The 24,097-nt window shown below is 37.2% G+C and overlaps 1 protein-coding gene across 1 annotated transcript in view; it reads right to left on the bottom strand.

Moving 5' to 3' along the window:
• LOC139688197 (cGMP-specific 3',5'-cyclic phosphodiesterase-like) overlaps nt 1-24,097 on the bottom strand; it is a 209,266-nt gene that overhangs the window by 951 nt on the left and 184,218 nt on the right. Inside the window, exons 8-19 of the mRNA XM_071585625.1 lie at nt 23,901-24,032; nt 13,461-13,619; nt 12,852-12,954; nt 11,452-11,578; nt 8,457-8,562; nt 8,147-8,290; nt 7,849-8,028; nt 7,595-7,748; nt 5,716-5,861; nt 3,983-4,066; nt 291-441; nt 30-97 (exon numbers count right to left, since the gene is read on the bottom strand). Coding sequence (XP_071441726.1) covers nt 30-97; nt 291-441; nt 3,983-4,066; nt 5,716-5,861; nt 7,595-7,748; nt 7,849-8,028; nt 8,147-8,290; nt 8,457-8,562; nt 11,452-11,578; nt 12,852-12,954; nt 13,461-13,619; nt 23,901-24,032 — 1,554 coding nt within the window. The remainder of the gene's footprint in view (nt 1-29; nt 98-290; nt 442-3,982; nt 4,067-5,715; nt 5,862-7,594; nt 7,749-7,848; nt 8,029-8,146; nt 8,291-8,456; nt 8,563-11,451; nt 11,579-12,851; nt 12,955-13,460; nt 13,620-23,900; nt 24,033-24,097) is intronic.

Raw genomic sequence — 24,097 nt, 5'->3', positions numbered from 1 at the left:
TAATGGTCACCTATTAGGCCTGTACTTACTTTTTTTTCCGCATGGGCACAGTTGAGAGTGGTTACTGTGAATTCTATGTCCTTGACCTCAGAGTTGGCTGAAATATTACAATTAAATTACAATTAGCTGTAGTTGCATTCGGTTTTACTCGATGTAAATGATGTTAAAACCTGGCAATATCTACAATGCGACAATTTCAAAGCGTAAAAATCATTCACCTTATATCTTTTTGGAACTGTCCTAGTATCATATTTTAAAGATAATTTTAGTGTTATTTTTTGCAAATTTACCTAAGAATTCTTCCACTGGCTTGTCAATGGTGTCATGATCAATCCATGTAAGTCCCATTTCAACCTTTTCTGCCAAGTCTTGCCAATGCTGGCGATTGTCTTGGCACCCATTTAATAAAGGTTCTATCCATGGGAAAGTTTCGGATAATACCTGTGGGAATGAAAAGGTTTTTAAGATATTATGTACATTCATAGGAGAGGGCCATCTGAGTAGACTGTATCAGCCTTCCTTCCTCCTGCATATATTTATATTTAACATTGCATTCTAATTTCTTGTGGGAGCAGTTAGTTTCTTCATTGATATTTTAAACCTATATCTATATGGTGAACTAAATGGAGTGTTGCAATGGTATGCAATATAGCTTGATGGAAATCTTTCCTGGTATGAAAGGAAGAAATGTTTCTGTTCCACAGAACACATGTGCTTTATTTATTACAAAGGGTATCATCTTCTGGCACCGGTGACTGATACTGTTTACAAACCAATCACAAATATATTTTGCGATCATTAAAGTTTTTTTTCTTTTCTTAGACTCAGAGATGAAATTTCAGTGAAACAGCATGAAATGCAGCTTTTATTTTTTTGTGATGGAATTGGGATGAGGGTTTAAGCAGTTTTTGTTGCATTTCCTTGAAGATAAATGGTTTTTCTTTGTTGCACTTTGGTAAGTGGAGTCATTGGGTATGTAAGACATAATGCCCTACAGTGATGAAGAATCCAGCAGGGGAAAGAAAACATTGCTGGAATTCTGGTCCTGGCAAGAAGAGCCCAATCATGTTTTAAACATCATTGTACAGCTAAAGTTTTGGTCAGTTAAGTATGCAATTTATATATAAAGAGTGAAACAGGGTCATAGAGCTTTAGAGAGATTTGCCCTTAGGCCTCCTGCTTAGTACTGTAATATATCATATGGGATTATTTACTAAACAATTACAATAAATTATTCAAAAGGGTACTGGTTCAAGGTATGCGTATCCAAAATTTTCTTTCTGAGAACTAAGAATCAAAAACGTGGAAAGGACATTTTAATAACTTAAGCGTGACTCAGCAAGGTATCAGTTAGAATATACTATGGTTAGATGCAGATTTAGGAACAGGAATTTACAGTTTCTCGGTAGCGGATGCTGACTCTGATCGCAATTTAGTAGTCATGAAGTCTAGCATCCGATTCAAAGAGGTAACACAGGGTGGGGGGTTAGGAAATTTAATGTAGAAGCATTAACTGGATTGACTCGAAAAGAGTATCAGCTGTTTGTAGAGAAAATCATGAACGAGGGAAAGGAGCACTATCAAGAGAAAATGGTATATCAAAAGGGGATGTTGTAAACTGCAAAAGAAACTATAAAAACTATTAATTGGAAAATGACATGGGAACCGTGGATTTTGGATGAGATGATTAGGAAGATAGATGAGATGATTAGGAAGATAGATGAGAGAAAGAAATGGAAGGATGTAAACACCAAGTTAGGCAACATGAAGTACAAAGAGTTAAATAATAAATTGAGACTGGTAACAAATAAAGCAAAATAAGCATGGTGGAAGACGCAATGCAAGGATATGGGAAAGTTTGTAGAGGAAGGGAGAAATTGGGGTGCTATACAGCAAGGTTAAATCATTATCAGGAAGTAAGAAGGGAAGATCTACTAGTATGCTAAAAGCAAGAGATAAGTTGGGCAAGATGATAGTTGACACAGAAAAGAGCCAAGGGAGATGGAAGGAATATATAGAAGAACTTCGACGCCAACTGTAAATAAGGCCAACAAGGTTAGATGTGGAAAACGAACATGATGTAGAGAAAGATAGCTTAGATCCAGGCATACTTGAGGATGAGATAGCGAGGGCATTAAGGAAGATGAAATCAAGTAAGGCCGTGAGGTAGACTACATTCCTGCGGAACCACTAAAAGGTTTAGGAAAATATGGGAGGAAGTGTATTTATAGACTGATTCGTAGTATCTATGAGGAAGGAATCTAGCCAGAAGACTTTGTGAGATCAGTGTTAGTTCCTATTCCGAAAAACGTAAAGGCCTCATCATGTGAGGACTACAGATCAATAAGTTTGATTTTGCACGCAGCTAAAGTGGTTCTAAGGATTGTCAACTAGAGGATGGAGTGTGTGAGGGAAATGATTATTTAGGGGATGATCACATTGGGTTGGTAAAATATCATGTTTTCCATACATTACCCTAAAAAATAAAAAAACCCCTCATTAATAAATCCTCTTTATTTATAATGGTCTTAAATTATGTGTATTAATTCATAGATTTTAATGAGGCACTCGAAGGAGTGAATTGTATTAAATTAATGAAAATATTGCAGAAAATAGGAATAAATTAGAGGGGTAGGAGACTGATCGCCAACCTGTGAATATCTCAGACTGCTCAGGTGCAATTAGGAGAGGAAGAGTCCGAATGGGCAGTGCTAAGATGAGGAGTAAGTCAAGGTTGTCCATTATCACTAGTGCTGTTGAACGTATATGTGGAGGACTTGGTTAAAGAGGCATGGGAAGAACTGGTGATAAGGAATGAAAGTCAGAGAGGAGTTCATAAAATCAATTATGTTTGCTGATGATTAAGCTTAAGTTTTGAAGAGAAATGAAAATTAGCAATTGTGATTTCCACAATGGTATTTTTATTCACATGAGCCAGGTTTCAACACTTCATGTTATCTTCAGGTGTAGCTTGTTTGTCAGTCAGCCAAGGTGTTGCAAGCATTGCTGAGTGACTTGAAAATTCAGTGCAATAGATATGAGATGAGCATGAATGTAAATAAAATGAAGGTTTGTGGTTTGTGAGATAGAAAAAAGCTAAGTTAAACATTGGAATAGCAGGGCTAAAATAGAGCAGGGGAAAACTACAGCAGTTTATGTATTTGTGTTTTGGACCAAAATGATCGAAGTAGTAGGATCATAAGGAGAATTGCCTTATGTAGAGAAGCTTTGACAAGGAGGAGAATCAACTACTGTTGGGATGCTGAGTAAGGGTGTTAAGAAAAGGCTTGTTAAAACTTTGATGTGGAGCAAAGTTATGTACGGCAAGGAAACATGGCAATTGAAGCAGGAAGATGGGTGTAGATTGGAGGCTTTTGAAATGTGGGTGTGGAGAAGGTGAAGTGGACTGGAAGGAATAAAAAATAAGTGCTAGGTATGGTGGGGAAGGAGAGGTGATTATTGGGAGAAATCATAAGGAGACTAAAAATGGATGTGAAGCATACTAATTGGCAATGGGATGTTGAAGACTGTGATAGAGGAGAGAATGTTAGGCAAACGAGGAAGGGAAAGAAATAGGATGAGGATGGAAGGAAGTGCTCAGAGATGAAGAGGGGCTTGTTGCAGAGTAGGTTGATGGGTTGTTTTTGTCATGAGGGACAAAGAGAATTATTTGATAGCCTGTGTCCATCCCAAACCTACCTTAGCTGCCAGATTACCTATAATTAATTCTAGTAGTCCTACATTAACTTTTAATTTATCTAGTTCCCATACAATAGATATATCCATACAAAATATCTTAGTATGATGTTAAGATTAGTCCAAGATACTAGGAAAGTTCGTGCATTTAGCCCCCATTAAAGCAAATGAATCACTAGCCATTTCAGACAATAAAAAATTTAATTTGCATGACTATAATTACGTTCATGCAGCAAAGTTAGCAGAGCTTAAGTAGTTTTGATAATGTATATATAAATTACTATACCTTGTATAAAGGAAGACATATCACATCAATGAATCCTACTTGCATTTGAGGAAGTTCGTCTTTACGTTCTCGGTCCATCATAGCCTGTAGTTTAGGAAAGAACAGACAAGAGTTAATATATTCAAAGGTAATCATTCACTTTGGTAATGATTTTTTCAGGAAAGTCCTTTACTGCTTCCTTTGGTTATGCATTAAATATGTTAAAACATTTTTAGTTAATTTAAAATTTGATATTGAAATGTAATACTCTGCAAACAATTTATAATTCAAATTAGACCAAAGGTTGTTTAATGTTATCTAATGTTGGTAGACTGTTTCTGGGTGAGTTGATTATAAATAAATATGAAGCTCTGCTTTCAGGGTCCTATTCCATTTTGCACTGCCCATTGATGATAATGCAGTCTTGTATTTTAGGCCTTGTGTTTCTTCTCCAGTCCTGCTCCCATCTTGTAGTTGCAGATAGTGATGCAGGTTTCTCATCAGGGGTGGTCGAGCTATTCCTTGTACTTTATTGGTGAGCCAAGTCTTCAGACAGCTCTGATGAATTGATTCCCTGTGTGGGAATGCTTTCTTTTAGTGCTCCTTTTCAGGTGTTGTAGATGGCTTGTCTGGCATATCTGCTGTGATTCCCAGAGTTTTCCTGCCTCTTTGACCTCATGAATGAGTCTAGGATAGTAAGTAGTCTACCTCAGTGGCAACCATTTTCACATTGTCAAAGCCCACGAAATGGCCTAGTTTAGGCCAAATTTGTTCCATGACAAGACAGTTGGACTTGCTTGCTCTTGGTTGCCTTTTGGTGCACCCTTCTTCTGCATTTGTTAGATCTGCCTGCTTTGCTGACATATGAGAAGTAGATGAATTAGAACATCATAATTTATATTCTCCATAAATATTGACCGTGGGTTCCTATGGCCATTTTAGTTAGTAAAAATTGCCTATTTTTGGCAAAGGTTCGGAAGTCTGTTAAATCATATGCTACCAATTGTGAACAGGATAGGCAACACACTTATGTCCTATGTGGTGAATTATGGCGAAAGCCTCCAATGAGAGATCAGCATGCTTAGGAAACAAACACCAAAGAAGGTGCTAGCTTCCTGCGGGTGTTTACAGAAAACTAATTCCACACCTGTTGTGATAATTACAGTAGCCAAGGATTCCACCAGTTAGTTTGTTCCATAAAATCTCTGTAAGGATTATGTTCTCCCTATCCCCTCTTCATGATTGATGGAAAACAATACTTGCAGAAGTTTTTGGCTTTTTAAAGAGTTAGAAGAATCTTACTCTTCAGTTTGGGTACTTGGTCACCTATTTTCTTGGAGAGCATTAATCTGTAACCAGATTTGATGGCAAAAGAGAGACACTACTATACCAGATCAATTCAAGAGGCTGAGGAGGTAATAAAACATTTGGAGAATTACTATTGGAAATACAGATGCACCCTCTTCAACAACTGGAAGAGAATATTCAATGAAAGAATTCCCTTCCCCTGAATCAGTCATTCAGAGCATCCCGATGACTTAGATCAACAATCAGGGACTAAGAATTTCTTTGCCTATCCTATGTAATGCAGACAAGAAACCTGCATCGTCACTTCCGACCTGAAGATTCCAGCAGGACGGCCAGAGGAATTGTCATCATCAATGGGCAACTTAATGTGGTGGGAATCCCAAAAGCAGAGCTTCATACTTTGCAACACCACATAAACCAGAGGAACAAATTGATTAAATATTTACCACTGGTTGCTGGTTGAGTTGTAATTTCTCCAAGTCCCCTTGATCGAAAAACTCATCGGCTACAAGTTTGGCAACTTTGTGCTGAACTTCCCATGGCTTTGCTATTGCACTAACATCACAGCCTGTCATCATCATTCCACAAAGCACTGCTCATGGAAAAAAAGAGGGGAAATCTCAATTATAAATGTTTTAACTGTAGTTGCTTTTGCGCTGTAGGCACATTTATCAAGCCAGTTACCCACCAACTCGAGAAATGGAAAATGCACAAAGGATCATTTGTCTTGCTAAAACTTTTCTATTAATAATAAAGTTAATTTTAGCTAGGCGGCAAGGTAGCTTAGTGAGTAAAGGCATTGGGCTACTGACCAAAGGGTTCAAGGTCAAATCTGGTTGACTCTTTCAGGACAACCCATGGTGTGTGATTTTTTGGGTTCCAGATCTTCCGAGGAAACCTTGGCGATAACTGGGTCCATTTTCCCTAATAAGCTGATGAATTAATTGAAAACACTCAATTGCAAAAGCACTAAATTTTTCCAACCTCAAGGGTAGGCAGGTATTTTCATGATCTTTCTTAAACCATTAATGTTGAAGATAGAGGCCATATCACTCTCTCTTGTTGAAAGCTGGATGTTACATATACATCATTTGATCTCATGCCGATAACTAAAGCTTGTTTGCACATAATTTTAAGGAGCTGTTTCTCCTAAATAGAATCTATTGATTTAGTTAAAGTTTCTCCCAGTTTTAGCCATGGCAATAATACCAACTGTTATAGCATTCCAGGTAAACAAGATGGTTTGTTTTAGAAATGGCATTTTCTCTAAATTTTTCTTCCATTCAAGATGATGGCTCTAGACTTAATACTTGTTGTCACTTCCAAAGGGGAAACGCTCATCCATGAGATCCTTGTGAAACTTTTAAACTAGTTATTGTGGGATAATTAGTTCCTATTGCTGTGATAGCAGTATGTTAGCTTAGTGGACAGAGAATTAGGTTTTAAATAAGTTATTCTCAAGTTCAAATTTGGGCAAATAGCCACCAGCTATTACTAATAGCCATCGCTTCATAATAGTTTTCTGCATGTCAAAAAATGTTCAACAAAAATTCAGATGGCATAAGAATGGAGCACTAGATGCCATTACATTGACCAAGTGACTTAATATATTCAGGGTTTAGCGTATTCATTTTTGGGCAAACACTTGCAAAGACAGGATACTAGTGAGTTCACAAAAATATGAGTGGTATTTAACTGTGATAACACTATTGCACTTAACTTAGATTCTAATCTGTGGGGATCGAGATGGTGCGGGGGCTAACATACTGGCTTCCCACCCTGAGGGCGCGGGTTCGAATCCCAGCAGTGTTGAATAATTTTCAGAGGTATCTCGATCCCTACTTGAGGTGCTTTGTGGAGGGCACTTTGAGTGAGCACGCCATCCATCAGATGGGACGTTAAACTGCGGACCCCTTGGCGCCTTTCGTTAAGAGTGGGCTAATGGCGACGCCAGGTTTCTCTCCACCCTTCATCCTTTCCTGTCCGTCCCCTATGGCGCAAATGACCTTAGCTGTCGGTCGCCTCCCCTAAAAACTACTACTACTTCAAATCTGTGAATCGCAAATGCTGGTTAAGTGAGTGCAAGCAGGTATCCCTTGAGGGAACATCTAATTGATAAGTGAGTGTCCACTCTTTTATGTTTGTCCTAATACAAGGTGAACTTTACCCTAACTTACCAAAGTAACATTCGGGTTGATTAGTTTAAATTTATCAAATATTAATCCTTAAAACAGATGGAAACGATTGACAAGGGATGAAATGATCTGGTGGGTACCCTGTACATGTACAAATGCTGAATTAATGAATAGGAAACGTCGTTCTTACACTCTTTCTTTTCTTCACTTTGCCAATCAAATTCTCCATTGTCTACTAACTCCCGGAAAGCATCTTTCTTCTTAAAATACATGGCCAAATCTGTTGAAAGGATCGCCATCTCCACAATATTCATCACCCTCCGGTAATCTTTAGGAGAAAGAGCCTGTGTCAAAAAAGCATCAGTGGGGTTTAAGTTGAGCTCTATATTTCTATAACTCTATTAAACATCAACCTCTTGCACATCTAAATACAAATTAGCTTACTTGGAATATATTGTTTCCCTCACTGTTCAATATCATCACACACTGGTCAAAATGGTGATGCTCCATCGTACTTGTTGTGTAAAGTATTGCCAGTGGAGATTCAGTCTTGGTTTGGAATGCATTGTTTGTGCCACGGTGGTCAAGGTCATGACAAAGGCATGCCACCAGAAGCCCAAGTATCTGCAAAACAAGATTTATTTTCCAGTCAAAGGCGCATGACTTTTTTAATACATCTTTAATTACACAAATTCAGGGGAGCTAAATCTATGGATGAAGTAAGTGTAATTAAGTCTCTTACATCTAAGTCATTCATGAACCTTTCCATTTTTCCTGTCTTGAGCATGGCAAACATTGTTTGAGCAACATTTAAAGCATGTCGCCAGTTATGGTATTTCACTGGTCTGTAATTCTTCCTGACACTTAATATCCAGCGACAAAGAACCTGTAAGGGGACAAGATTTGTCATAAATTTATCTTCCATAATCAGTGCATGTGTTTACTATTAATTATGATTTGGAACATCAGGAGTGATCAACTTCTTTCACTATAATTTGTTTGAGAAAATGTTACTGCTCATCATTATAAGTAATTTTAATTTAGGTACATACCAGGTACGGAATGTGGAACTGGCTAATAAGATTGCAGTCCATAAACATTCTAATTGTTGCTCTGCAGGTGTCATCGTCACAGAGATCGAAATCATTGAACATAAAACTGTAATAGAGAGGGGGTTAGTGAATTTCTGAAAATCATTTCAGGGAAATTCACTCAAACAAAATTATTTCATTTCATGGGTGCACTCTTTCAATTTTTTCATCCAGAGCTAAACAGCTGAGGTTCACCCCTTGTGCCCATATTATTTATTAATGGTCGAGCAGTCAGAACTTAGCCCATCTGACTAAATTGGGATGGGTTTAGGTGACCGAACTTGGGTGATCAATTGAATCCACTTGTCTTCTAAATGCATCAAGTCTGTGATCCATTTTCAAATCAGAATCCTCATAACATGGTCAGAATATTAACTTATAATGACATTTCAAATGTTTTTTCAATGAATACCTCAGTTATAAGAGATGATCATTGGTGAGATTTTGTGTTTCTATCTTTTTATGGAATCCCTTCTTACAATTAATAATTTTATTAGTTTAATAGTGGGGTGGTTTCCTCATAGGTTAGCATATTATTCAAGCAGGGTCCTAGCCGAGTGATTACTGGATATCACAGCCTTGTGGGAATAGTACAGGGACAGGAAGTACACCCCCTTCTTTGAATGAATGATGACTGAGCTGTGACCTAACTAATGAAAGTGACCATATTTTAGGATGGCACATAGTATGAACAGATAAACCGTTGATGAGGTACCTTTATTATAAGTGTATCATCAATTTTTTGCTACAACTAATTACATTATCTCGCCATTGAACAAGTTATTTCAAATTCATCTTTGTGCCAAACCACTCTGTAACTTGTGAAGGTTTTCAAATGTGAATTTTTTATGATATTACAAGCATATTTTCAAATCATGCTGTAGTTTATATCATCAGTATTTCAATCCTAAGATTGATTTACTGTGCAGCCCTCCATTCTTTTCTATCAATTGATAATTCACTCTCAACCCCTGATAAATTCTCTGTTTTGTCCTTAATTTGTTGAATGTACTTGTTTCTTTGACTTTCTTACAATTTGCCCTTCTATTATGTTTCTAAATAACCAATTATGCTTCAAGCTGTGTCTACTTAATCAAATTCTTCTTTGTCAATTTGTATTGAGAATGTTCTCTGTGAGTTGATATGGCCAATATTTATTTCCGCATTCAATTTCTTAAGCTAATCATTTACTTTATCTACTCCATAACATGATTCATTTTCTTGTAGCACATACTGCATGCATTTTTTATTTATATTTCTTTCAAGGAAAGTGATACCCATGTACAAGTAATCATTTCTTGTTCATTTTAACTGGCTATGGTTCAAAGTTTTCTTTTTGATTCATATTTTTATCAAAGACGATTGGTTTCATATTGTCTTAATAGTTTGGAACTGGCATGTATTCCCTCCTTTTCTAATTTTTTTTAAATAAAGAAGTGAAATGACATCCTGATGTTCTCCCTTTTCATTGGAGTGGTATTTGCGCATGTCAGGGCTGTCTCTTCTGTGAAGTAACTGCCTCGAGAAATATGTATTCGTGCATAGGTCCATCCCCTAGAAAGGTTGAATCCCAAATTTTGTTTTAAATTTCCATTTCCATACATATTTTGGGTATGAGTTAGACCAAGTGGTCTAACTCATACCCAAAATACTCATAGTGGTTTCCTCTTAGATATTAAATTCATCCTTTCAAGTAATAAGGGCAGCAAATAATACCATATAATTTAAAACTTTTCATGGTAGTTGTCAAGTTTTAATTAATCAATATTTATTTTGATCAATTAAACGCATTGACGACCGTTCATCATCAACACTGTGATTTTTAATGCAATCCAAAATTAACTGCCAGTGCTGCGAATACCGCCAAAATTGTTTGCCTTAACTACAGCAATGGCGACAGAAAATTTTGTGGCAACAAAAGTCGTAACTGAGATGTTATTGTTGCATGGCAGTAATGGTTTGAATTTCAAAATGCAACCTTGTAGAATTTTAACTCTCATCTTAAATCACATCTTTTTTAAACTGACTATAAATGTGTATACCTATCTCATCCATATCCTGTAGGTCGAACCTTTATTTTTTTCATTGAAATTTTGTATTTAAATGACAATCTGTACACTAATACAGTGTACTGAGGTTATTATGGCTACTTTGATTCTCTCAGAGATCATAATAAAAAAAAACCAGGTGGGTGGTGTATTTACATGATATAAGGCATGTCAAAAAGGAATAAAGGTACAGGTTAAATTAAACTATGGAAAAAAATGGAGCACAAAGTTACATAATATTGGGCACGAACCCATGAACATTGAGTGTAACATGCACATGAAATATCAATTTAGATAAATCATTGATCATTAATATGAACTAGACTATGACCATTGCTATAAACTAAGAGTATAAACTTACTGGTCAGTAATACTGTGAAGATTTTAGTCAACCAAGTATGACATATTATGTTATGGATATATTTTTAACTTATGCCTGAATGCAGTAGTTCCCTTAGTATCCCTTATACTTTTGGGTAGTATGTCATATGATCTGATGTCTATTTTATTGGGTCATAATTTCAATGCTTTAGTTCTTATATTGCCATTTTGGATGTTGTCAATGGTACAACATCCATTATGGGAATATAAGAACTAAAACATTGAAATTACGACCCGATAAAATGCCATGTTAAGATATTAAATACATATTCGTTTTACTCTTTACTTTGGCCACTGTATTTCTCCAGAAGTCTTGTAAAGGTAAGTGAAATAGTAGAAGGAATGTGAAGTCATTGAAGGATTAACATGGTCGGTACCTAATTAAAACTTATTAGATAATTTATGGATGATTCAAAATGAGAACTTCATGGAAAAGATGAATTCAATGGGTATTTAAACTGCTGGTAGAATCAAAATTATATTTTATAGCATAATTCTTTGTTCATCTATTTATGAACTACTCTTACCTATACAGATTATACTTTTCAGCAGTAGGTATTAACCCTTGATTGAGTTTATCAGTATCTTCTGCACTTGCTGTAGCGTGATAGGAAAGACATTCGAGGGCCACTTTCTGCTTTGCCATCAGCTTGCCTGGATTGGAAGAAAAGAAATAGAATTAAACTTAAACTCTATGACTATTAATCTTATATATATGTCTAGATGCTGAAATTACTTTATGTTACTGTATCTCTCAACAGTTAATGGAAATGGTACCAGACATTAGGACATTCTTAATGTCTGTCAGAGTATTTATTATTACAGATTTAACACTCTTTGTTGGTGGATCAAATTCGTACCTTGGGGAAAAGTTTTGGTGGTATCCTAAAAGCTAACAGAACAGCACAATGATCAGATTATGAATTGTAAGCCTGATTAATTGATGTTAGATAGAACATATGATGTAATTAATGTACCACCGCATTCAAATGATGATTTAGGTAACTACCGATGAACTTTGTAGGCCATCTAAGAACTTTTTACCAAGTGTGTGTGGTAATAGTATTGACTGATGCTCTATTACAATAATGTTGTCAAATGGAAACTTAAGTGAAACCTAATTGAGAAATTATGCTACAGATTTTCCAATGTTAACATGAGAAAATGTATCTACACATAACATGCCAATTTATAGAATATTTTTTTCTGTCAATAACTACTATATTTTATTTAAAAATTCAGGTGGAAGCTGTTTAGAAAGAAAATGGTCCACAAATGTTTTCTTTGTGAAAGAAGACTATGTTTTTAAAGTTTATAGCTTCTGAGCTATGGGATGTTGGTTCAATGCTGAAGGAAGAGTTGATAGTTAAATGTCTCTCAGATTTTTGGGGTCCTTTACATATATTTTCCACCAACTTTTTTGGGTCATTTTATACAAGAGAGCTTTGTTCATACTTGTATGTAGTGTTTGTATGCATATATTAAGAAAAAAATCATGGCAACTTCATAGCTGCTTCTGTCTTTTCAGATATGTTTGATTGTTATTTTTATGCTTTAAGTCTTTCACAACCGCTATCCATTTCATTGGTACATTCCTAAAAAAAGATAGTTCTCCTAATATTACAGAACTTTTATTCATATCATTATTTGAGAACCTTTTCTTGATGGATAACTTTAAATTTTTCTCAAAAATGAACATGTTACATCTTGAAATTTTTATGGCTATTCTTCATGGAGTTAAAAGAAATACTCTCGAGGCAATTGCTTTGTGGATTTGTGGAGACTTCAGAAGATTATACATATGGATGGCAAGATGGCTAATATAGGTGTGGTCGAAAGAAATTTCACCTACACTAAAATGCATTCAGGCAAATTTTGAATATTAATAAGATAATGTTTTTAATGGGAAAGGATTTGCTGTACGCACATGCATTCTCATACATCTGAGTATTATGGATACCAAGTCCGCAGAATATTGCAAATGCTTCGAAGATGGAGACATCACTATCGGAAAATGGATGTCCATTCGCCTGCAAAGAAGAAGTTTCCATGATTTTGAAGAGCAAGTTTCAAGCAACAATGATTCAAAATACAGACACAAATATACAAGACATCTACATTTATTTTGTAAAATGAGACATTACATGGTTGCATCATATTTATTGTAATATATTTTTGAGGAGATTAAACTTATGAGGGAGTTATTATTCATTCATATAATTGAGTTAGACAATTATTTGGAGGAAAAATTGTTTGACAAATGAGTGTATATTTAGCAGTCATTCAGAATAGAATACACATGGGAACATTTTTCAAGAGAAAGTGATCCTTTTACTAGTTTTAAGCCGGCATAGTTACTAAAAGTTTCACAAAAAAATGAGAAACCATATAATACATTAGTAAAAAACAATTTTATTTTGGAAAAAATGATTGCCACAATAATTAATGTGAAAATACCTATGTTCTTGCATGTTTCAGTGTTGAATATTCCTTTTTTTTAACATGTTTATTCCCAGATTAAGCCGAGCGTCCTTACTTTGTTGATGAGTTGAGCCACACCAATCAAATCATGTTGACCACTGGAGATTGGCATGCAGAGAAGACTCCTGGCAACAATGCCAACGTCACCTTCTTCATCGGACACCTCACGCAGCTCATGCCCCATCCATGTGGTGACGTCTCCTATGTTCAAAATCTAAATCCAAAAAGTAAGATGCATTTCAGAGAAGGCCACTACATATTCCTCAAGCCAGCCAGAAATCTTGTGCATTGATTGCAATGGTAATCAGCAGATTTTGCCTGCATTTTATATCAACATGAATTCATAATCTCACTTACAAGACAGAGTTGTAAAACTTTAGGCATGTACACATATTTTTATGCACATATCTTAGTAAAAATGCTGAAGTTTAATGAATGAAATTGACACTTTATTTTAATGCAACAATTTCAGAGTGTAAAAATCATTTGCCTCGACTGGGATCCCAGTCAAGGCGAATGATTTTTACTCTCTGAAATTGTTGCATTGAAATGCACATTAGCGGATGACTCCGTTAAAAGTTACTGTTGCGGCATCTCCCGCAGTTTCTTTGGAATTTACACTTTATTTTATTTAGTTATTATTACCGTTATTTTCAGTCTATTGTTTGAAGATTTCAAAGAAAAACCTTGATATCCTAAAGAAAATGATGAATTTAAGTGTTAGAGGCATACATTACCAAAAACTCCTTTCATTTTAAATATTCATAAATTATAAAAATTTAATTAATTTTATAAGAGAAGTTCTCTCGGGTTTCCCACCGGGTCAGGTTGCAGTACACCGACGTAACCTGACCCGGTGGGAAACCCGAGAGAACTTCTTGAATACCATACGCTGGGAAAACCTGAGATCCTTCAATTTAATTAGAGTCCTTTATCCTTCCTGAAGATGGGGAACTAGATAATCAATGGCTACTAGACCTATGATATTCTCAGCATTGATGATAACATGCTATGTGTAAAATAAAAACATACAGCTGCCTAAGTTTAAGCTTTTGGCCTTCTTCAGGTCCGTGAGTCTGACCTGAAAAATGCCCCAGAGAAGGCTGAAAGCTTAAACTTTCTGAAATGTGAGTGTCCTATTATGTGTTATTCATTTTAATTCTGTGTTTTATTGTGCCATGCAAATGTTATATTGCTCTCGTGAGTGCTTCTACATCTTCGATATATATCCGAGTATATATAAAAAATTACTCCTCAGGAGTCCTTATCAATTCAAAAAGAGCGCACAGTCAGGGTAAGACTACCGCCACGCCAATCAAGACTCTCGATTGTCTCGGGAAGAGGCTGTACCTGAGAAATTCACGGCCTCGAGAGCTCGTCGACGGCCACATTCGGGGAGGGAAATCGTGCAAGGACGGAGGAAGGAGAAAAATTAAATGGGAAAACAAGTGAAGATTGACAATGGGCTTCGGAAAATATTGCAATTGGAATAACTCAACGACCACGCAACGTAGGGACGTTGGAATGTTTGCGTCGATTTAAACCTCATAATCCGTCGAATGTTTCTGAATCGTATTCCTCTGGTTGTAGAGTTTCAATTGCGGAGGAGACTTGTTTTTCAGCCTTAAACGTGGGAATGCGCACCAAAACATACACTCCATTGCAAAGCTGTCTCGTCTCACTAGGGCGAGGGGAGAGGAGGTCGGGAGGGAAGGAGGAAAGAGAAATTTGCAGGCAGCAGTCCGATGGGCATGTACAAGGAAATCTCAGGGATTTCTATTACCCGAAGAACGATTTTCTCGAAAATAATTAATGAACTTTGTTAAATTGTTGTCGTGAAAAAAGTTAAATCCTAGACAAGAGTAAAATATATTTGCGAGAGAATGACGATCGAGAAAGAGAATGTTTCACTGTGAGAAAAATGTTGTTCTCGTTAGTTCTCGTTGGGAATTAGCGTGGAGAAATACTCGGCAATTAAACGAAATTTTCTATAAGGTCGCGTGTCAATAATGAAGGATTATCATGCCAAAACGTGGAGTTTATTATCTCTTTCACTGATGGATTTCTTATCATTGCAAACATTCGAGACGCTCAAAAGTTTTGCTGGAGCGTAACAATTGAAACGCCGTGTAAAATTTATCAAGCATCTTAATTAAACATTTTGTACCTTCCGAGATCTGATGTAATGTTTTTTGAAATTGAATATCTCACCAAATAATAAGATTCCATAATAAATACCAGTCCTGATTCATTACGAAAAAATACCATAAACTGCTTTACACGATTCTCATTTCAGTACGGAAATCAGGATATTTCAATCGTAAGGATTATAAGTGGTAATCCCATTCGATAAATTAGTTGATTTCGATGGATGAAATTCAGACAAGGCTACTGCTAAAATGCTTGTTTGAAATCAATCATAAACAATGCCGCCGACGAAATCAAAGCATTGGGCATTAGAGATATCGCTCCCTAACTCAGAAAAGAGTTAGGTTTTCAAGTGCGTTGTGGTCACAATGTCCACCGAAATGAAAGATGACACCTCCTATTTACTCGCCACTCCTTAGCAATGAGTCATGAGTTAGGAAACTACAGAAACTTTTGTACATATATTCACCGATCTAGGAAACTGCGTTCTTGGCTTAATCATGTGGCAGATTCCACATAGAACCTTTGACCGTTGATGGAATCTAGACTGGGTGGCATCTCCGATAGCAGGTTGGATATCTGCTATCCTTTCATTAAGGCATGAATATTTTAAAAATATGTGTGTATTGATTATCAAACTTACAAATCAAAAATGTTCTAGTTTGCGTAAAATAATCGGAACATAAAAGATCTATCAACGTTGTAAGCCATGTTTCATTTGAAATATTTACCACCTAATTCAAGGGGAAATATGAAATTGTATGTTATACACATAAAATTGTCTGTGCCATTTGTTACGCGTCATCTTCTCAGGAAAAAATATCTTTTTTACCACGTACGGCAAGGAATCAAAATAACTGTTTCCGATCGATTTAGAGGGGGAGGGGGTTGGGAGTGTTTTTATTTTTTCATTCTAAGCAGCTGAGTATACTGTCGTTATATAATCTAGCCTTAGTTATTGCGCTTTTTGGTATTAACAGCGTTGGCCTAGACTCGTACGTATATTCAGTTAGATACCGTACTGCATGTACCTGTAGTTATCATGAACTACATTGCTTAAATTATTTTACATTAAGCATTGAAACTAAATAGTTGACCACCGACTGGTCCGCGACCGAGGCTTCTTGTATTCGCTGCTACATACGCGACGTTCGGCCTTCTTTGATCTGTCCAGCACCCGCGAACGCAATTTTTAATCCTAGACCATAACACCATCACCAAATATCTGTCTCAATTGACGTTGATTTCGATGGATATTAAAGCGACATCAAGCGGAGGAAACGGATGAACAAACGCTTCTCTAATGCTCTGGACGACGCTATTTATCATTGAAAACGCTTCTCACTCCAGTGACATCTGTATAAATTATGATTACCGTCCGGTGCAGCCATCTATGCTTTGTATTCATAACTATAGTTCGGTTATTTTAAGCTGAACCAAATTTTTCGATCTACTTACTTAAAAACAAAAATGTGCGACCCTAGAACTTAAAATTACATATCTAGTATTTCTACGCTCACATGCCAAGAAACAATGAAGCAACTCAAGTGGAGAAAGAAGGAGCAAAACATAGGACAGAGCGGGAGATTTTTAAATGATATATTTGGCGAAGTGAGGAATTTGCTGGGGGAAAATCCGAAGAAGGCAGAACAAGTAGATGGAGGAAATATTGATGGTTAGAGGAATTTGATATGGTAGCCATAGAAGGGAGATTGTTGGGAAGGCAAAGTAGAATAAGGATGAAATTGAAATTATGAAGATAGCATTAGGGGAGGAAGAAGTTACGAAGAAATGAAAAAGAAATAATTTATGGAAAATATGAGGTTCTCCCAAAACATAGAAATAAATAGTCGTCAAAGACCGTTTGATGCTTATCTCAAAATAAGTACGTTACCTTTAATAAAATTCCAGGTTTCCCCGAGGGATAATACCGATGATTATCGTGTTTAAACCCCAGCAATACACTTTACACCAGGACTTTTGGTGGGTAAGAAGTGCAGAACGATGTTCCACTAGCAAAAAGGGCTAATAACGTCGCCCACTTCACCTTCCCGCAGTGCGAGATAGATACTGTTACATCGCTAGGCATAGGAGGACGGGTAGATCTTCGGGAGTAGCAAGGGGGCGTTGACACCGTCCAAGGAAATCAGTTCTGGATCATGGCTTGCCCTCCTCTCCCCCCTTCTGCCCTTCCGCACGTTATTTTTTCCGGGGCACGTTCATAAAATGACAAGCGAAGTGGAATGGCCTTCGACACCCGCGTGAAAAACGCTCTCGAGCGAGATGCAAAATTCTCAAGGAGGTGGCGAACATGGGAAGGGGGGCGCTCTCAAGTTTTTCCCCCACCTTTGAACTGCAGGAATCGACAACCTAAAGTATTTTCAAAGTTTTAAAAATTGAATGGGAAACGTTGAAATCGTTCGAATTTTCTTAATATTTTACTACAGAACCAACTTATGGGTAAAGCTATTGGTCAAATTGGTCGTGCAAATTCATCAATCGGCAAGTGACAACAATTTGGCATGGAATAGATTTTCAGGGACGAGTAAAGCTATGTTAAACATTAAAAATAAGAGAACATAAACTAGAGCAGGTGTAACAGTTTACCTATCTCAGCAGTTTTTTGGACCTAAATGTTCAAAGTAGTAGGGGCACAAAGAAGAGGAAATGCGTTTGGCATAGAATTTTTCAAAGGAAGGAGAGAATTGATGACAGAGATGTTAAGAAATGGTTCGTCAAAACTTTGATATGGAGCGTAGTTATGTATGGTGCGGAAACATGGCCATGGAAGCAGGATGATAGGCGTAGATTGGAGGTTTTGGAAATGTGAAAGTGTAGAGGAGAATAGAAAAGGTATAATGGGCAGCAAGCAAAACAAACGAGGAAGTGCTAGGCATGGTGGGTTAGGAGAGAGAGAGAATTGTGGGGAGAAATTCAAAGAAGGCAGGAAAGATGGATGCTGAGCATTTCGCTTGGAAATGGGATGTTGAAAAATAATGTTAAAAAGAGAGAAGAACTTTAGAAAAGCGTAGTATTGGTAGGAAAAGGATGGATACTTTGAAAGGCATGAAGAGAGAAAAGAAGAAAGCATATGGAATTCAAGAAGGGTTGATTGTAACGTGGGATGTCAGGCTGCGTCTTATTAGATGATGATAAGAAATGTAGGATGCTAAGTCCATCCAAAACTTACCTTAAACGGTAGAATACCAAGACAATAAATCTGCCAATCAGAGAAAAAAAATCACGTCATCTTCACACGTTAACGACGTCATCACGTCAAAATCCACGTCATGAAAATGAGTTTTTTTATTGTTTAAATTTCATAATACTATCATTTTCAAAGATAAAAATTACTCTAATTATGCATGTAGTTCAATTGCGGTTAAAATGATAAGGGAGAGTATAGTCCTTTCTTAAAATTTAAATACAAAAAAATGTATTTCGATAACTGGACCAATTGTACATAATTCTGATGATAATATTGCGGATATGAGATTGGATAAATACGATTGTGAAAAATATAAAATGAAATTAAATGACCTCGAGGTTTTTCAAAATTCAATCAAATAATCCCCCCCGCGCACGCATGTCGAAATTGATTTTTATAAACCTCTTGTTTTTTTAGTTAAAGGATCGTGGAAAAATATTTTGAAAATCATTTTTATTCGTTTATTATTGCGGTGAGTATACGAATCCACTAATTAAAAAACATGCGAATAAATCCTAGTCTAATTAACAAGCGTATTGGCGAGGTCTCACATTTTGATGACAAAAGGTAAGCAGGGAGATAATTTTTAATCCATTCACGGTGTTTTTGGACACTCCCCCTCCCCCACGTCCAGTGCATCCAAGCTGTGTATTGGAAACCAGATCCGCTTTGGAAACCAAAGGTTCGTCACAGGGAATATGGTACTAACCCCCTTTCTTCTATTGACCACCAATTTCTTTGCTACTCTCTAATTTTTGGACCAGATATCGTCGTGGTGTAAATACAAAGGTTAGAATTTATTATCATAAAATCTACAGAACTGAAGTTTCGTAATGAAAGGAAATAAGAACAAGACATAACTTATGAAAAAGATAAGATCGACATAATCATAACTTGGGTATTATTATGACAGTAAGCCTTTCATTGGGAACATACGTGTATAAAAACATAACAACCCGAAGTTCGGTTCGGTAGGTGTTAGTAGAGTTCACCCTGCACTAAGCCCGACGGCGTGTGAAATTCACACATCAGGATAGGGGGGTAGTTCCTTTCCCTGTGCCGGTTATGGTTTCACAGGAAGATCTCAGAGACTTGCCCGGGAATCGAACCCGGGACCCTCCAGTAGTTCAACTACGTACAGTACAACCTGGACTACAGTACAACCTGGACTACCGCGACACAATTCTTCTGATACACATACATGTATACCAGAAGAATATTCCGCCTGAAAGAAGCTAGGTTTCATTAGATTCTTGGATGATGCATTAGATGATGAGAAAAATGCCATTTAAACGTATGAGAGAGGAGTTACTCGAACTTTGCTTTAGTTAGGCCACGTTTAGAACAAAAGGCAAGTTTTTGGCATCCACCGAAGAAATCTTTAATTGACGTATCGGAAAAGATTGAGAGTATATCGACAACTTCTGTTAAAATTTGTTATGATAAGTGGGTAGGAGTGACGGACATGTTGAAGGAATTAGGTTAGAAACCCCTTGACTCCCTAAGAGAATAAGACAGACCTAAAAGAATCTTAGAAAGGTACAGAGCATTTGAAATTTCTTGCGAGAGCGAGGGAAGTATAATGGCACCAATTATACTGTTAGATTTGACCACCGAGATAAAATAAGAGAGAGATGCGAATAGACTATCATAGACAGATTGAAGCACTCGCTCTTACATCTCATGATACACAACCACAGTAAAGGCGAGCCCAAATGCTCGAATATATTAACTTAAACATTAAAATTTCATGTTTTACTAACACAGAGCAATTATTGCATAATTTAAGTGGGTAGGCATGTGTGTATGTGCACGGACGTTCTTGTATCATATTCAGATGCAGCAGTGAACTAATATTTGTGCATGTATCGCTGGTGCTCAAGCACTCACCACCACACGCCCTTGCTGCGGCCTGCGGGTGCAGTGTAGATGTAAATTGGTTTGTTCGCACAGCGTAAAGTGATATTTGCGAGGTGAGCTCCATCTCCGCCTGACAAACAGACGCTCTAATAGATCACTACTCTTCAACATTCCTTAAAATGGCGCTGTACATAATTACGTAGGACTTTAGTCTAGGAATAGGAAAAGGAAGGAACTTCTTCCTTCTCTTCCTTGAGAAAGGTGGCTCGGACCACCAAAAATTCGAAAACTAGTGAGTTTCTTTTCTTTTCTGTGTGTTTCTGTGCTTTTGTCTTTGTCCGCTAGTGCTAACATCATATACAATAGTATTTCCATCTGTGAGACTTTCACATAACTTATATATGCATATATAATATATATATATATATATATATATATACATATATATATATATATATATATATATATATATATATATATACATACACACACACATACGCACACACGCACACACACATGTATACGTAATACGTATCCATATGCCAATTGAAATCGGTAGTCTTCGACATTGGTGTCGTTGCTGCTTCGGGTTACGTAACGCGCACTAAACCTTTTCTTAACTAAAATACACGAGTATATAATAACTTTAATATACGAGGTGTGCCCGAAAAGTATCCGACCTTCGTTTTCTATTTATTTCTTTTATTGTGAGGGTGTTGTGCGCTACGAATTTGCTCCAAGAGGTCAGACTGTCGACAAAGAATATTACGTTGAAGTTCTAAAAAGATTGCGTGAAAGCATTGAGAAGAAAACGACCGAGTCTTTGGTCAAGCGGTTACTGGCTTCTTAATCACGATAACGCGCCAGCGGATTTATAAAACTCTGTGCAGCAATTAGGGGCGAAATACAAGATTGTAAGCCTCCTTCCAGTCCCGAGATAGCTCCCTGCGACTTTGGGATTTTGCCAAAATTGAATATGGCGCTCAAAGGAAAACGGTTTGACGACATTGAGTAATGCGACGCGCGACTAGAAGGTCATTCCAAAATCTGCGTTCGATGACTTCTTTAAGTTGTGGAAGCACCGCTGGGAGCGTGTGGTTCAATCAAATGGGGACCTCTTCGAAGGATGCCACGGCCCGGATGACGAAGATTATCACCAATGCGGAGATACGAGCAGAGGCCGGATAGTTTTCGGACACACCTCGCATGTATTATTATCCATATCTTTTATCGATTATTATTATTTTCAATCGCTATATCAATATGGTAGACATTGTAAACGTATGCAAATGGTGTCAATGTCCATACCAAACAAACCATGCCAAAACATTGTCAAAACACGCTCTCCCAGTAAGTTTTAAATGAGGATGCCGCCTGAAACGTAGGCTTCTTCTCTTGGCTTTCGTATAACTGCACGTTGCATAGTTGCCAGGGTGTCGGTTGAAATCGTCCTTCGTCGTCACTCTGTTCTATTTAAGAACTCGGGGGACCGACTTGGAGACTGATTTAGCGAGCAGGAGACGTTGGGATGACTACAAGGTGCATCTTGATATTTTCTTTCTTATTCTAGGTATTAAAAGCTACGAGCTAAATGGGTATCAGCCATTTCACCTCCTGGCATAGCCCAAACTCATTAGACCTCCGTGAATCTGAACAAAATTTAATTTGATTTTTCCTAAAATGTCCAATTGAATTTTTCCAAGTCACCACTTGAGCATTTAGAGCATCGGCACGGCAAGTCGAAAGATCGGGGAGTTCAAGTCCCGATCAAGGAAATATTTTTACACTTGTGATCTGCTCGATTCCGCCTTCCCCACCTCTACTGTGTTTGTCCTTTATATGTTTTCCTATTCCTTTTCCTCGTATCTATTTCCAAGTGAATGAATATTTGTTCGCCATATGGCAGGATTTCGCACATTTGGACGGCACAGTAGAACACAATAATTATCTTCAGATGAAGACGGATTGTTTCCGTCGAAATATCAAGAAATAACGTATGAGTGTTCTTCTTTTTTTGTGTTTCTATATTGTGTGTTACTGTGTATTGTACTATATATATATATATATATATATATATATACTAAGCCCTATAAGGCGTGTGAAAATTCACACATCAGGGTATGGGGGCCAGTTCCTTTCCCTGTGCCGGTTATGGTTTCCCAGGAAGACCTGGTACCCGAAAAATCACTTTAGCTTGGGTGGAGCTGCAGGTGCCCAGAGTGCCTTGCCCGGTAATCGAACCCGGGACCCTCTGTTATTCGTTTCAGTTACCCCTAATTTCAAGGACTGTGCCAACGTTCAAGTAGATGTAGTTTAAGCTAACAATTTTTCATTAATCACAGAAAAAACATCCAGTTGAAATAATTTATGAATCAGGCTTTTCGATAACATATCGATTAAACCGAAGAAATTTTACCAATCGATTTAGTGTCCCATGATTTCCATGATTTAAGAGGTGAGTTTCTAAGGTCATTCAATTTTTTTCTCGGGAGATATGGGAAGAGAAAGAAAGATATTGTTAACCTTGAAATACGCGGACACTACTCATGAATACAGAACGATAGATGTCTGCTATGTACAGTGAACATGGTTCGTATTGATGCCACCAGAGTGAGAATCGTTTCCAATACTCAAAATGATGCCATTTAGTGTGCAAGAATAGCGTCTAATCATTCGTTTTTTCCACTCTCCGACGTGGTTTAACACCCTTATCGCCATTCTCCGTCAATTGAGTGAGACATGCGGTTTGGATGGTGTTATGTCTGTGAAAAGTGTGCGTTTGTGGGCGAGAAGTTAAAAGAAGGCCAGTCAGTTTTTTTCGATTGACTTTTAGATGACAGTCCCTTTTCAGAAAAAGGGACTGTCATCTAAAAAAGCATTCTTGGCGGTCATGGAACCATGATGTCGACGTTGTAAAAATGTTTGCATCTACAACTAAATATTGTGGAGAATTATCCTAAGTTTTAACTTTCTAATAATAAGTGCTCGGCCAGAAAAAAATAAGATACTTTAGAACATGGACATACAGAACACTACAAAGGCGTGCCGATAACTTACTGAAGTAAAAATAAGAATGTATCTTTCCACTCAATTTCATTTGGTACAACTAGTTTCGATCGCACGCAGCGGCGTCATCTTCAGGTACCTCCGTTTCATACCTCAGATAGCCTATGCGTCGAAACTAGTTGTACCGAATAAAATTGAGTGGAAAGACACATCGTTATTTTTAATTCAGTGATAATGGAGCCTGAAAACATCGAATATAACTTTATAACTTGCCTGGCCAGTGGCGGCGACGTATTCGGCTATTTGTGCGAGGCTGGACTTGCGAATTTCTTCCTGGTTCGGTCGGTGCAGGAGGCCATCTTGGTCCTGGGCTCGGAGCTCGAACACCGTTTGGAATTGCACGCCCTGCGGAAATCATGAAAACGTCGTTCAAGTTACATTAATGCACAGTTGGTATATTTATCGAATAA

This window comes from Hetaerina americana, unplaced genomic scaffold, assembly GCF_022747635.1.
Source record: "Hetaerina americana unplaced genomic scaffold, ioHetAmer1.1.p SCAF_2, whole genome shotgun sequence".
NCBI classification, from domain to species: Eukaryota; Metazoa; Arthropoda; class Insecta; order Odonata; family Calopterygidae; genus Hetaerina; species Hetaerina americana.
This window is presented reverse-complemented; position numbering and strand designations above follow the sequence as displayed.